This window comes from Theropithecus gelada, chromosome 4, assembly GCF_003255815.1.
Source record: "Theropithecus gelada isolate Dixy chromosome 4, Tgel_1.0, whole genome shotgun sequence".
Taxonomy (NCBI): domain Eukaryota; kingdom Metazoa; phylum Chordata; class Mammalia; order Primates; family Cercopithecidae; genus Theropithecus; species Theropithecus gelada.
The window spans coordinates 36,357,331-36,369,740 of record NC_037671.1 but is presented as its reverse complement, the minus strand read 5'-3'; the positions used below and the strand labels follow the sequence as shown (position 1 = coordinate 36,369,740).

At 55.5% G+C, this 12,410-nt stretch overlaps 2 protein-coding genes across 11 annotated transcripts in view; both read left to right on the top strand.

Annotated features, from left to right (window-relative positions):
- LOC112622829 (40S ribosomal protein S10) overlaps positions 1-12,410 on the top strand; it is an 846,014-nt gene that overhangs the window by 370,448 nt on the left and 463,156 nt on the right. The gene's annotated exons all lie outside the window — the stretch shown is intronic.
- Positions 1-12,410, top strand: part of GRM4 (glutamate metabotropic receptor 4) — a 136,052-nt gene that overhangs the window by 85,447 nt on the left and 38,195 nt on the right. For all 9 annotated transcript variants that reach the window (XM_025382733.1, XM_025382731.1, XM_025382737.1 and 6 more), the window contains one exon: positions 10,698-10,833. In XM_025382733.1, coding sequence (XP_025238518.1) covers positions 10,698-10,833 — 136 coding nt within the window. The remainder of the gene's footprint in view (positions 1-10,697; positions 10,834-12,410) is intronic.

Here is a 12,410-nt window from a genome sequence, read left to right as displayed (position 1 = left end):
CGGGCGTGGTGGCTCAAGCCTGTAATCCCAGCACTTTGGGAGGCCGAGACGGGCGGATCACGAGGTCAGGAGATCGAGACCATCCTGGCAAACACGGTGAAACCCCGTCTCTATTAAATACAGAAAAACTAGCCGGGCGAGGTGGCGGGCGCCTGTAGTCCCAGCTACTTGGGAGGCTGAGGCCAGAGAATGGCGTGAACCCGGGAGGCGGAGCTTGCAGTGAGCTGAGATCCGGCCACTGCACTCCAGCCGGGGTGACAGAGGAAGCCTCCGGCAAAAAAAAAAAAAAAAAAAAAAAAAAAGAAGAGATGGGCTGGAGGGGTGCTTTGTGCACGTGCGGTGACCATGTGAGAGCCGCCAGGCGGTGTGAGGGTGGGGGTGCAGACGCGTGGTGGTGGGCACTGCCTGCTTGTGCTTGATGGAGCAGGGTTGGCCGGGTCAGGCAGGGTTGTTGTATGTGACTGTCCAGGGTGACCTGTGTCTGTGTGTGGTGTATCTGTGACTCTGTGTGGGGTTATGTGTATCTGTGTGTGGTGCGTATCTGACTGTGTATGGTGACGTGTGGATGTTTCTGCATGTGGTATGATAGTGTGTGTGTCTGTGGTGTGTATGTGACTGTGTGTGTATCTGTGGGGAGTGATGTGTGGGTGTGTCTGTGTGGTGTGTAGTGATGTGTGTGTATCTGTGTGGAGTGATGTGTGGTGTATCTGTGTGGTGATGCGTGGGGGTGTGAATCTGGTGAAGTGTGGGTGTGTGTCTGTGTGTGGTATGTATCTGTGTGGTGACGTGTGTGTGATGTGTATCTGCTGATGTATGGGTGTGTGTGGTGTGTATCTGTGTGGTGACATGTGTGTGGTGTGTATCTGATGATGTGTGTGTGTGTGTGTCTGTGTGGTGATGTGGGGGGGGTGTGTGTGGTATGTATCTGTGTGGCGATATGTGGTGGTGTATGTGTGTGGTATGTAGCTGTGTGGTGATGTGGGTGTATGCCTATCTGTGTGGCAATGTGTGTGTGTGGTGTGTATCTGTGTGGTGATGTGTGGGTATGTGTCTGTGTGGGGTGTGTATCTGTGTGGTGATTTGTGGGTTTGTATCTGTGTGGTGGTATGTGGTTATTGTGGGTGTGTGTGGTGTGTATTTGTGTGGTGATGTGTGGGTGTGTATGGTGTGTATCTGTGGTGATGTGTGTGTGTGTCTGTGATGTATATCTATGTGGTGATATGTGTGTGTGGTGTGTATCTGTGTGGTGTATGGTGTGTGTGTGGCGATGTATGGGTGTTTGTGTGGTGTGTATCTGTGTGGTGATGTGTGTGTGTGGTATATATCTGTGTGGTGTGTGGTGATGGTGTGTGTGTGTGGTGTGTATCTGTATGGTGATGTATAGGTGTGTGTGTGGTGTGTATCTGTGGTGATGTGTGTGTGTGGTGTGTATCTCTGTGGTGATGTGTGTGTGGTGTGTATCTCTGTGGTGATGTGTGTGTGTGGTGTGTATCTCTGTGGTGATGTGTGTGTGGTGTGTATCTCTGTGGTGATGTGTGTGTGTGGTGTGTATCTCTGTGGTGATGTGTGTGTGGTGTGTATCTCTGTGGTGATGTGTGTGTGGTGTGTATCTGTGTGGTGATGTGAGTGTGTGGTGTGTATCTGTGTGGTGATGTATGTGGTGTGTATCTGTGTGGTGATGTGTAGGTGTGTGTCTGTGTGTGGCTAGGGGTTGTCTGAAGTTATAATTGGGTGCAAATGTGTCAGGTTGGGGATTTACGTGACTTGTGTGCCCAGGTTTGTGGGTGTGTATGTGGAGGATGTGATGGGATTGGGTGTGGTGTGTGTGTTTGTGCGAGGCTATGTGGTGACTGGGTGAGCCTGTGTGGCTGTGGGACTATGGGATCTGTGACTGTGTCAGTATGTGCACGTGGCCCTGTGCCCGTCTTTGTGGCTGTGAGGCTGTACGAGGTTCTTACTGGGTCCATAAGTGTGATGGGAGCTGTGTCCCTGGTGAGCGTGTGTGACCGTGAGACTTTGTGAGCTCGTGGTGGTGCACTGCCGTGTGTGTGTGTGGCTGGGGTGTGGTGGGGCTGTTGAGAGCCTTCAGGAGGGAAAGGATGTGTGTGCTGCCTTGGACAATCCTGGTGCCCTGGTCCCCGCCTCTATGGACCTCTCCAGCCCTGGGTCCTGGGTCCTGGCCTGACTGAGTGATGGGGCCCCTGTCCTCCGAGCTCCTGCCGTCCTGCCTCAGCAGCCCCACCCCCCTAGGCCTTGCTCCCTCCCCAGAGGCGTTGACTCCTGGGGGCAGACCTGCACAAACACCACTACACTGGGCCCTCACACTAGCCCTATCAGGTGAAGTTTAAACCATCAACTGTCACCTGTCTTCAGGCAGGGCTCTTGTGACCCGGTCCCTTTGCATAGCCAGCGTGCAGTTTTCTTCACTTGCTCATCCTTTGCAGGCTGATTTCCCAAGCACTCACGGTAAGGAATTGATGTCTTGGTGGAGAAAGTAAAATCCCAGCAGAAGGCAGGACAGAGGGAGACGTCCAGGTGCATGTGGGTACCCACCCCACGCGTGTGGACGCTAAGCACGGAGTATCACTGTGGACCAGAGCAAAGTAGATGCCAGGCTCAAATGGGGTGTCCAGTGCCTGAGCATGTAAGGAGGTGGCAGCTCAGAGGGGAGGTCACCGAGGGGATGGGAGCGTGTGAACAGGTGCAGGTGCCCACCTCCAACTCTTACAGAGCCTCTGCCCTCACGCCCATGCTGGCAGCTCCTGCCAAGCTGTCCCCTCAAAAACCTGTCAGTCAGGAACTCAGTTCTCCATTCGTCCAGCAAATGTGGATTACCGCTGTCCTGGGCAGGCCCTGCACGGGTCCTGGGCTCCGTAAGGCCCCGAGCAGAAAGACAGGCCCCAGGAAGAGAAATGCAGCCCAACCAGGGAAGAACTGGGTAGGGAGCCAGAGGGTGGCTGAGCAGCTGAGGTGGGGGCGCTCCTGGCTGAGGGAGCAGCATGTGCAGAGGCCTGTTGGGGGCACAGACGTGGCCAGATGGGTGGATCCTGGTGGGGACTGGGGTGGTCCTGGATGTTGCAGTAAACCCAAGTTCACTGGGTACATCAGGGAGACCCTCCTGGGAGGAGATGCAGGCGCTTAGGGTCACACACACACACACACACACACACACACACAGGGGGCCACCAAGGGTTGTAAAGCTGGGAGTGTGTTGGGCGGCTGGAGACTGATGAGCTGGGGAGCGGTGTCACAAGCAGGAGCAGACAGGTGGGAGTGACAGGTGACAGGAACCAGGCCTGGCCCTCTGTACAGTCCCAGACCCAGCCGGAGCCAGCCCAGCCCTCATGTGTCTCCCACCCAGCTCACTCGCCAGCAGCCGCATGGGGAGGGCCTTTGCTGGGGCCTGGTGTCCTTCTTACCTTGAAACCCCCTCTGGCCATAGAACTGCTGCCTGGGCTCCATTATTTACATTCAGGCTTCGCTCCCAGCTGAAAACAAAAGTAGCAGTCACCAGCCACCAAGCCCTCTGAGCAGCTATTTCTGGTCCCCTTCCTGAGAACTGGTTTGGGGAAGGGCCTGGCTTTGGGAGTCAGAAGGGAGGAGCTGTGTGTGTGTGTGTGTGTGTGTGTGTGTGTGTGTGTACGCCCATGAGGGTCCAGGGGTAGCTTCCAGCCTCTGTCATCCCCTCTGTCCTCCCCTACGGGAGCCGGGGGAACCTGCTGTCCTGCCCCCGTCTCTGTGTGTAACTCCCTACCCCCTACCCCGCTGGAAATTGCTGCCTTCACATTTTGCCATAATGTAGATTTTTCCACTTGAATTCCTAGGGTTTATCTTTTCATTGTTTTCCTCTCTTTTTAAATTAAAAAAAATTTTTTTTTAAGGAAAAGAGAAAGCGAGGATGTGCCTATGTCTCTGCTGGCCTCAGGGCCGGCTGGCTGGGCCCCGAGAGGCCAGGCCTGGAGACCAGAGGGAGCTGGCTCAGGGCTCTGGAGGAGGATTTTTCTCCTTCCTTGTCTGGAGCCGAGCGTCCACCGTGATAGCCTGGGGGACCCCTGACTGTCTCCCCACAGCAGGGAGTGGGGGAGGCACAAGCTGGCTCCTCTCACGGGAGGCCTTTTCTTTTCAGCCCGCCCAGGCTGGCTGCACCAGTGGGCACATCCCACAAGTGGCGGGCAGGGGTGGGTCCTTGAAGGCAGGGGATCTGGAGGTTGTTTGAGGGGTGGCCTTGCAGGATGATGGGAGGACTTTTTGAGACAGGTGGGGTGGGGAGAGCCATGCCAGGGAGGATGGGGAAGGGCTGCAAGGAGAGCGTCCCGGGCACAGTGGGGGCTCAGAGGGTCCTGCCACGGTCAGACCTCCTGTAAACCTAAGCTCACCTCAGGCTCGGACAATCCCAGGTGGTGCAGGACAGACGTGTGAATTCATTTAGCAGCACATCCCACCTCACTTGAAGGTAAGTGGGATTTACAAGTTCCAAAGTGTTCTCAATTCCTGGGGTCTCAGGCAAGGCAGCAGCTCCTAGAGAACAGTCAGACCTGAGTTCAGATCTAGCCTCTGCCTCTCCAGTTGCATGGCCCAGCCCAAGCCTCCCTGTTCTCCAGGGCGAATCCAGGTGGACTGAGGGGATGCAGCCCCCTGTCTCCATCCAGCACGTCATGCTGCTGCTGTCCTCTGCACCGATTCCAGGATGTTTACGGTTCCTTCCCACCCTGGGACGCAAGCTGCATGGCGTCAGGGCTCTGTCCTCTGCAGGGCTGCATCCCAGTGTCTCACACCATGCCCAGCATATAGGAGACACTCAGTACACATCTGTGGGCTCCACGAAGGGAAAGTGGTGGCAGCAGGCAGGCAGGTGATGTGAGGGGCCTGTACTTCCCTGAAGATGTTCCTGCAGATGCTCAATAAATGTGGGCTGCTGAAGAATGGTGCTTAGGGGTCGTGCAGTGGGGGTGTGGCTCCAGGGGGCCCTTCCTCTGCCACCTGCCTGCTCAGGCTGACCCGGAGCACTGTCCCCTTGCGCTTCTGCTCAGGGTGATGGCTCTTCCTTCTGATTTTGCTTCCCCAGCGAGACTGAGAGCTCCTGAGGGAGTCTTACTCAATATCGTTTCTTAGGGACCGACTGTGCCAGGAACTGAGCAGGGCACTGGAAGGAAGGAGGAAGGGAGGGAAGAAGGGATGAAGGGAGGAAGAAAGGGAGGGAGGAAAGGAGGGAGAGAGGAAGGAAGGGAGGAAGGGACAGAGGGAGGGAGGAAGAAAGGGAGGGAGGGAGGAAGAAAGGAAGGGAGGGAGGGAGAGAGGAAGGGAGGGAGGGAGGGAGTGAAGGAAGGAGAAAGAGAGAGAGAAAGGAAGATGGGAGAGAGGAAGGAAGATGGGAAAGAAGGAAGGAAGAGAGGAAGAAAGGAAGAAAGGACACAGACCTGACCCTAACCTTGGGAAGTACAGCTGGAGGTGGACATTGACACAGATATGTCAGCTGAGCCTGGAGACCACCAGGAAAGGTCACCGGACCACAGATGGAAAGGACGGAGAGACTGAAAAATACGACAGGAAACTGATACCAAGTTTCACCCACGAAGTCTCTAGTTCATGTTCACGTGGGGATGCCTGAAGCCTGGGGTGGTGAGGGTTCCAGCTCACACCACTGGAGGGCTGGCCAGGTGAGAGCCTGCTCTCACGGGAAGATGGGATTTCAGGAACCACATGGCTGGGAGGAGAGAGGCAGGCAGCCCCAGGCAGGCGGGCGTGGAGGAAGGTGGAGGAAGGCAGGCAGCCTCCCTGTGGAAGCCCTTGGGCCAGCCGCGGCCTTGCAGCCCATTTCACAGATGAACACAGGGAGACTCCGGTGTGCCCTGCTGTGTTCTCTGTCAGGCGACCCCACATGAGGACCGCAGCGCCCTTGCTGTCACCCATGTCTAAAAGTTTTGTCCAGCTGGGGTTCTGTGGCCCAGATTTGCTGAGTAGTCCCATGTTGCCACATCTGCTTGATCCTGATTATTTTTTAAAGAAATAAAATGTGGATTGAGTTGGAACCTTCTTCAGTCCTGTTCCTCTCTTCTCCCTCCAGGTAACCATGATTCTGAAAGGTGGCAGGTTCCCTTCCTATCCTTGTTTAGTCACTCAACAAATATTTTGGAGCACCTACTGTGTGCCAGACAGTGTTCTAGGCACCGGGCAGAGTGTGATGAAGACAATGGACAAAGTCTCTTGCCCTCATGCAGCCTTTTCTCATATATGTAGAGCAAATATATATGTGTCTTCATAAATATTATACGTGGTCTTCAGATTTTACATAAATGGGACAGATTCTGCTGCAACTTGCTTTTGTCCATCAATTTTTCGATTTCAGGATTTATCATGCTGACACATGAGAACTCTTATTCGTCTTAACTCCATAATAGGCCATTGGGCAAACACACCACAGTTTATTCATTCTTCTGTTATAAAACATTTAGGTTATTCCCATTTTTTTGCAGTTTCAGGCAGTGCTGTGTTGCGCGACTTTGTGTGGGTCTCCTATGCCCACATGCGGGGGTTTTCCTGGGGACGAGTGTGGATGGGGAAGCACTGGCTTGGAGGCAGCCAGCGCGTTCAGCTTTACTAGACGCTGCCATGTGGTTCTGCAGAGGGTTCCGATGGACACGCCTTGATCAGGTGTCCAGCTGCCCTGTAGTAAAGGTGGGCCCCGAGGGATGGGGCCAAGCATAAGTCAGTTTTGATGGGTGGGACAGCCCAGGGAGAAGGGGAGGTGTGGAGCCTGGGTGGGCTGGGGAGGAGGCACAGAGCTGGGAGAGACAGCGGTTCCTGCTGGAAAGCAGTCAGGCGCTGGCCTGGATCCCAAACTTCCCAGTGCAGTGGTGAGAGCCTCGTCTGGAGGTGGCTCTGCCCCTGCTACTGTGCGCCCCTGGGCAAGGCCTCTCTGGCCTCCATCTCCTCACTCTCCATCCAGCTTGGGCCAGGAGGTCTCCAAGGTCCCTACGGACTTGATATGCTCAGATTTTCTTGGCAAGTGGCTGTGGCTTCTTGCCCCTGGCCGGCGAGCAGAGGCACCAGCTTGGCCGGGATGGCAGAGCTTGCAGCTGGCAAGTGGCAGTCGGGTGTTTGTCAGCAGCCTGGGCTGCTGGGGTCCTGGCAGGAGGCTGGGCAGGGGCTTGCCAAGGGGAACCTGGGAGAGCCAAGGAGGCCATGGGGACACCCAGCATTCTTCATCTGTGTCCCCCTCCCCATATGGTCCTATGCCTGGAGCCTGAGGAGTAGAGGGCCCCAGTCTCTGCCCCGAGATACGGAGCGGGCTTGTTCCCTGAGGGCTTTGTGGCTTTAATTTGACTATATCTACTCTCAGTATGGACCCATGGATTCTTATTTTATTCAATGAGAAAGACTGGGGGAAGGGCACAGGGTGAGGAGGCATGCCCCTCCCTGGGGGAGAGGTTTGAAACATGCATCTGTGGGAGTGTTAGCCATGTGGCCCAGGGGCTGGGCACAGGGATGGCTGGTGGGCTTGGTGTGACTTTGGGTCTGTAGCAGCGTGGCCTGGAATGCACAGGGTGGGCCGTGGTGATGGTGGACATTGATCTGTGCCAGTGCGTGCATTCTGTGACTGTGTGGACACATGTGTGCACACATGTACACGAACCCACCTAAACAGAGGCTGCAGAAGAGGCTCTGGCTCGTGAAACACTGCCCCTTTATTCTCAGTGGCTGCTGCGAAGTCATTGCTTTGCAAGAAAAGGGAACTGTCTAGGAGTGGGAGGGGCTGCAGGAAATGGGGGCCTCTCCACCTGAGGGAGGCTCTGGATACAGACCCCGATTGCAGTCCCGCTGACTGGCTGTGTGACCTTGGTTAGGCTATTTCACAATCTGAGCCTCAGTTTCCTCATCTGTGAGATGGGGATATTAGCACTGGCTAATGTGTGAGGATTTGAGACTGGGCCTCGCATGGTACCAGGCATGCAGTGGATGCTCAGTGGCCTCTCAGGTCGCTCTGGCCGTCTCTGGCTGCAGCAGGCACCAAGAGAGCAGTTGAGGCAGAGATTATGCCACTGCCAGGAGTTTGTGTCATCCCAGAAGAGGGCCTGACTTGTGAGCCAGTTCCTTTACCCACTCCCCTGAGCAGACATGCTGACAACAGGGCTGTGAAACAAAGGGACCCCCTGGGTACTTGGTATCTCATCCTGGGGGCAGCGACACCAGTGGGCACTCACCCCAGGATGGGCGCCGTGCCCCATCCTGCCCAAGGGCCCACAAACCCCCTCGACTCCACAGTCCTGTCCCTTCATTACATGACTGGCTGAAAGGTGGCCGCTAGAGCCAGATGGCCCAAGTTCAAACTCCAGCTCTGCCCCTGACTATCTTCATGATCTTGGAGAAGCTACTTAACCTCTCTGTGCCTCAATTTCCTCATTTATAAATTGGAGATGTGGTGATTACACCGGCCTCAGATGAGTGAATCCATGTAAAATTTGCAGAATAGCATTTCCCATGCATTGGACACTCCATAAATGTTCATTAGTATTATGGAGCTCTGTACACCCCCTTCCCCTGCACTCCCCTCTGGTCTGAATCTCTTGCAGTTGGAAGAATATCAAACCCTCCTCAGACTGCATTAGCATCTCAAGTACCTTGTGGCTCACTCACACTCCTGCTGACTGAGCCATGGTCACCTAATCCTTCCTTCACCCGCAAAATGAAGCTTGCAAGATATGCCCTGAGGTGCCAGGCAGGACCATCACATGGATCCTCTTAGAGGAGCATCACTCAGAAATAGGACTTAACCTAACAGTTTCTCCCTGTTTGAGAGCAATTAACTCCCTTCTTCTGCCTTCCTCTCTGCTCCTGGAGCCAGGTGGCTCATCCTTCCCTTCCCTCTCCTCCCAGTCCAGCCTTTTCCTCTGTCCATCTGTCTCCCCAGATGGGGGGAGAAATGTCGCAATTGGCCCACTTTCTAAGTGGAAAGAAACCATATGGAGGGTTTAGTTGGGAGCTGAGAGCCAGCCCGGCCAGTGGTGCAGCCAGCAGCTGCCTCCCTTGGCTCCCTCTGTGACCCCAGACTGACAGGGACCCCAGTCCTGCCCAAGCACCCTTGCTCCTTCCCCCTCCCCATGAGCTCGTAGTAACCATGCCCTTCTCTAGCACTTGGGACTTCTTGGTGTCTTAGGAGAGCCCTAAGGAGCTGTGTGTGTGTATGTGTGTGTGCACATGTGCGTGTGTGTGCATGCATGTGTGTGTTGTGTCCTGTGGGCCCAGGCCAGCAGGGTGCCTGGCACAGAGCAGCCACTTCTTCCAGAGCGTACTCTCCAGAATGCCTACTGCCTGGCCACTTGCATCCTCTAAGGACTCAGCCCAGTGTCACTGCCTTTGGGTAGCCTTCCCTGGCAGCCATCTCCCTACCCATGGGTAGGGACCCCTCCGTGGGTGGAGCTGGGTGCTGGCACTGCCCTGTGGGGCTGGTGGTAGTCATGTCCCCTGCACTCTGAGCCCCTGGCAGCTCCACCCAGAATTTTCTGATGTATTGGGGCAAGTCTGTGTAGAAGGCTCAGGTGACCCCAGCCTGGACCTGCAGGTCATTTAGAAGCCCGGGGTGCCCAGCCAAGATGTTTGGTTTGAGGCATTGTGTGGGACCCAGAGGAGGGCAGCCGCCATTAGATACCGGGACTGGCTTCAAAATTAATCCTTCATGCTTTTCCACTGACTGCCACCATGGGCTTCTGGGGTCTTATTCTCTGGGGGTCTCCAGTTCCTGGACTCCAGTAGGGCAGGTAACTGTGTGGCTTTGGGTAAGCCACTTCTCTGAGCTTCAGTTTCCTCATCTGTCAAAGGCAGTGGCTGACACAAGCATGGCCCACAGATGCTCTGTACCACGAGGTCGGGTGAGATTTAAACACATGAATAACATCTGTCCCCTGCCAGCACTTGAGAGGCACATCTGGGGCTGGGGACTGGCTGGGACAAAGTGCTCCCAGGGTCTCTGATGGCCACCCAGTCTGGTCGTGAATCCTGGCAACATCAAGTATTAACCCTCTTCTGATGGTTCCAGCCAGTGGCCATGCGCGCTGCTCTTACCAAGGGCCTGGTGATGGGCATGGGACCGAGGGACAGGAGCCCTGAGAAGCACGTGGATATGGGTGTAGCAGGGACTGACGCCTCAGGGTGGGCTCTATTTCCAGCTTTAACCCTCCAAGAAACATTATGAGGGGGTTACAATAAAAATAATCAACATTTACTAAACACTAGGTACCGGATGTTGTCTTTATATGCATTACCTCACTTATTTTATAACGATTCTATGAAATAGGTAATGCCATTATTTCCACTTTATAGGTGATGTATGTGCATCACAGAGAGGTCCAGTAAGTGACCTAAGGTCACACAGCAGTAAGTGGCAGAGCTGAGATTTGAACCCAGGCAGTCTAGCTCCTAAGCATGATGCTGTCCTGCTTCTAGCTGCTGTATGGGGAAACTGAGGCTCAGAGTACTTAAGTGACATGTCCGGGGTCACCAGCTGGTAAGTGGAGCCAAGATTGGTACTGAATCTGTTCCGACTGCACAGCCCATATCCAGAGACTGGGATCCCAGGGCTGGGAGTCAGGCTGGGGAGCCTAGGCAGCACCCAGCCCCCATCTCCTGCAATGTGTGTTGGGAGAGTGGTGGGGAGATTCAGGTTCCCCTGCCCACCCCAACTAACTGGTACCCTCCTGCAGGGGGCGTGTGCATCGCCCAGTCGGTGAAGATACCACGGGAGCCCAAGGCAGGCGAGTTTGACAAGATCATCCGCCGCCTCCTGGAGACTTCGAACGCCAGGGCAGTCATCATCTTCGCCAATGAGGATGACATCAGGTGAGGGCAGGTGGCAGCACGGTGGGCACCGGGAACCATGCAGGTGTGGGCAGAGCCACAGGTCCTGTCCTGCTGGAGACCTTCCCAGGCGAGCCTGACCCCACCCTGGGATCCGGAGAGGTGGGTGTGGGTGAGTGTGTATATGGGCAGGGAGACCCACAGGCTGGCACGCAGGCTTCTGCTATGGGGCACCCCTTCCCTCCTCCCTCCATTTCCTGCATCCGTTCCACCTGCTAGGGATGGCTACCTGGGTGCTTTAACAGAGGGCTGAGGCCGTGAGCTTGGGGCCAGACCACTTAGGTTCTAATGCTGTTCTCTCACCTACTCGCTGTGTGACCTCAGGTTAATTTCTTAACCTCTCTGGCCCTCTGCTGCTAAAACACAAATGAGTTAATGATACCTGCCTGATAGCATTTGAGAATTCAATGCAGGAATGTGCATAAAAGGCTTAGAGTAAGGTCTGACATGAAATAGGTGCCCAGTAAATGTGGGCCACTTCTCAGCCCCTCCCTCCTTTCTGTGGTGAGCTCAGAGTACAGAGAAGAGCTCTGGGCTGTGTTTGGTTCTAGTCTTGGCTTAGGCTCAGAGAGTCCAGGCTGAGGGAAGACACAGCCCTGTCCTCAGGGAGCCCCAGGATGAGGGGCGATACAGCCCTGCCTAGAATCTGGTAGGGCCCTCTAGTCCCTGCTGGTCACTTCTCCTTCAGAGAGGAGGGTGAGAGCAGATGTGGCCCCTGCCAGGTCTCCTCAGATATCTGGTCTGGGCTGGCAGAGCCTGCTGTGCCCTCAGACTCCCCCTCACTGGACCAGCCAAGGCTGTTCTGTGTGCCCAGTCCTTCCCAGGTGGCTTCTCCTATTCCTCACCAGTGCTCCCAAGCCGTTTCTCACTTTCTTTTTTTTTTTTTTGAGACGGAGTCTCGCTCTGTCACCCAGGCTGGAGTGTGGTGGCCGGATCTCTGCTCACTGCAAGCTCCGCCTCCCGGGTTTACGCCATTCTCCTGGCTCAGCCTCCCGAGTAGCTGGGACTACAGGCGCTCGCCACCTCGCCCGGCTAGTTTTTTGTACTTTTTAGTAGAGACGGGGTTTCACCGTGTTAGCCAGGATGGTCTCGATCTCCTGACCTCGTGATCCGCCCGTCTCGGCCTCCCAAAGTGCTGGGATTACAGGCTTGAGCCACCGCGCCCGGCCCCGTTTCTCACTTTCTAACCTGGACTCCAGAGTTGCTGCACAACAGATACCCTCCCAGGCCATTCGTGGGTCCCTGGAGGGATGGAGGAGGGCTTCTGGAAGAATATCACGGCCTCAAAAGCCAAAAGGACCAGCTGCAATGGTGGTGTCTCAGGCAGCGAAAGACCAGGGAGGGGAGGCCCTCAAGCCCCATCCTGACACCCTCAGAGCTGCACAGAGGTGGCACCCAGTCCCTTGAGGCGTGCAGGTCCCCTGAGTTCTGGCTCTGAACATTTATGATGGCCACCGCTCAGCCAGCTCCTGGGGAAGCTTCTGAGCCACCAGGCCGTGCTCCCCAACTCCTGCCCCTTACTCCCATCCCAAAGCCTGGCAAGACTTGGCTCCCACACC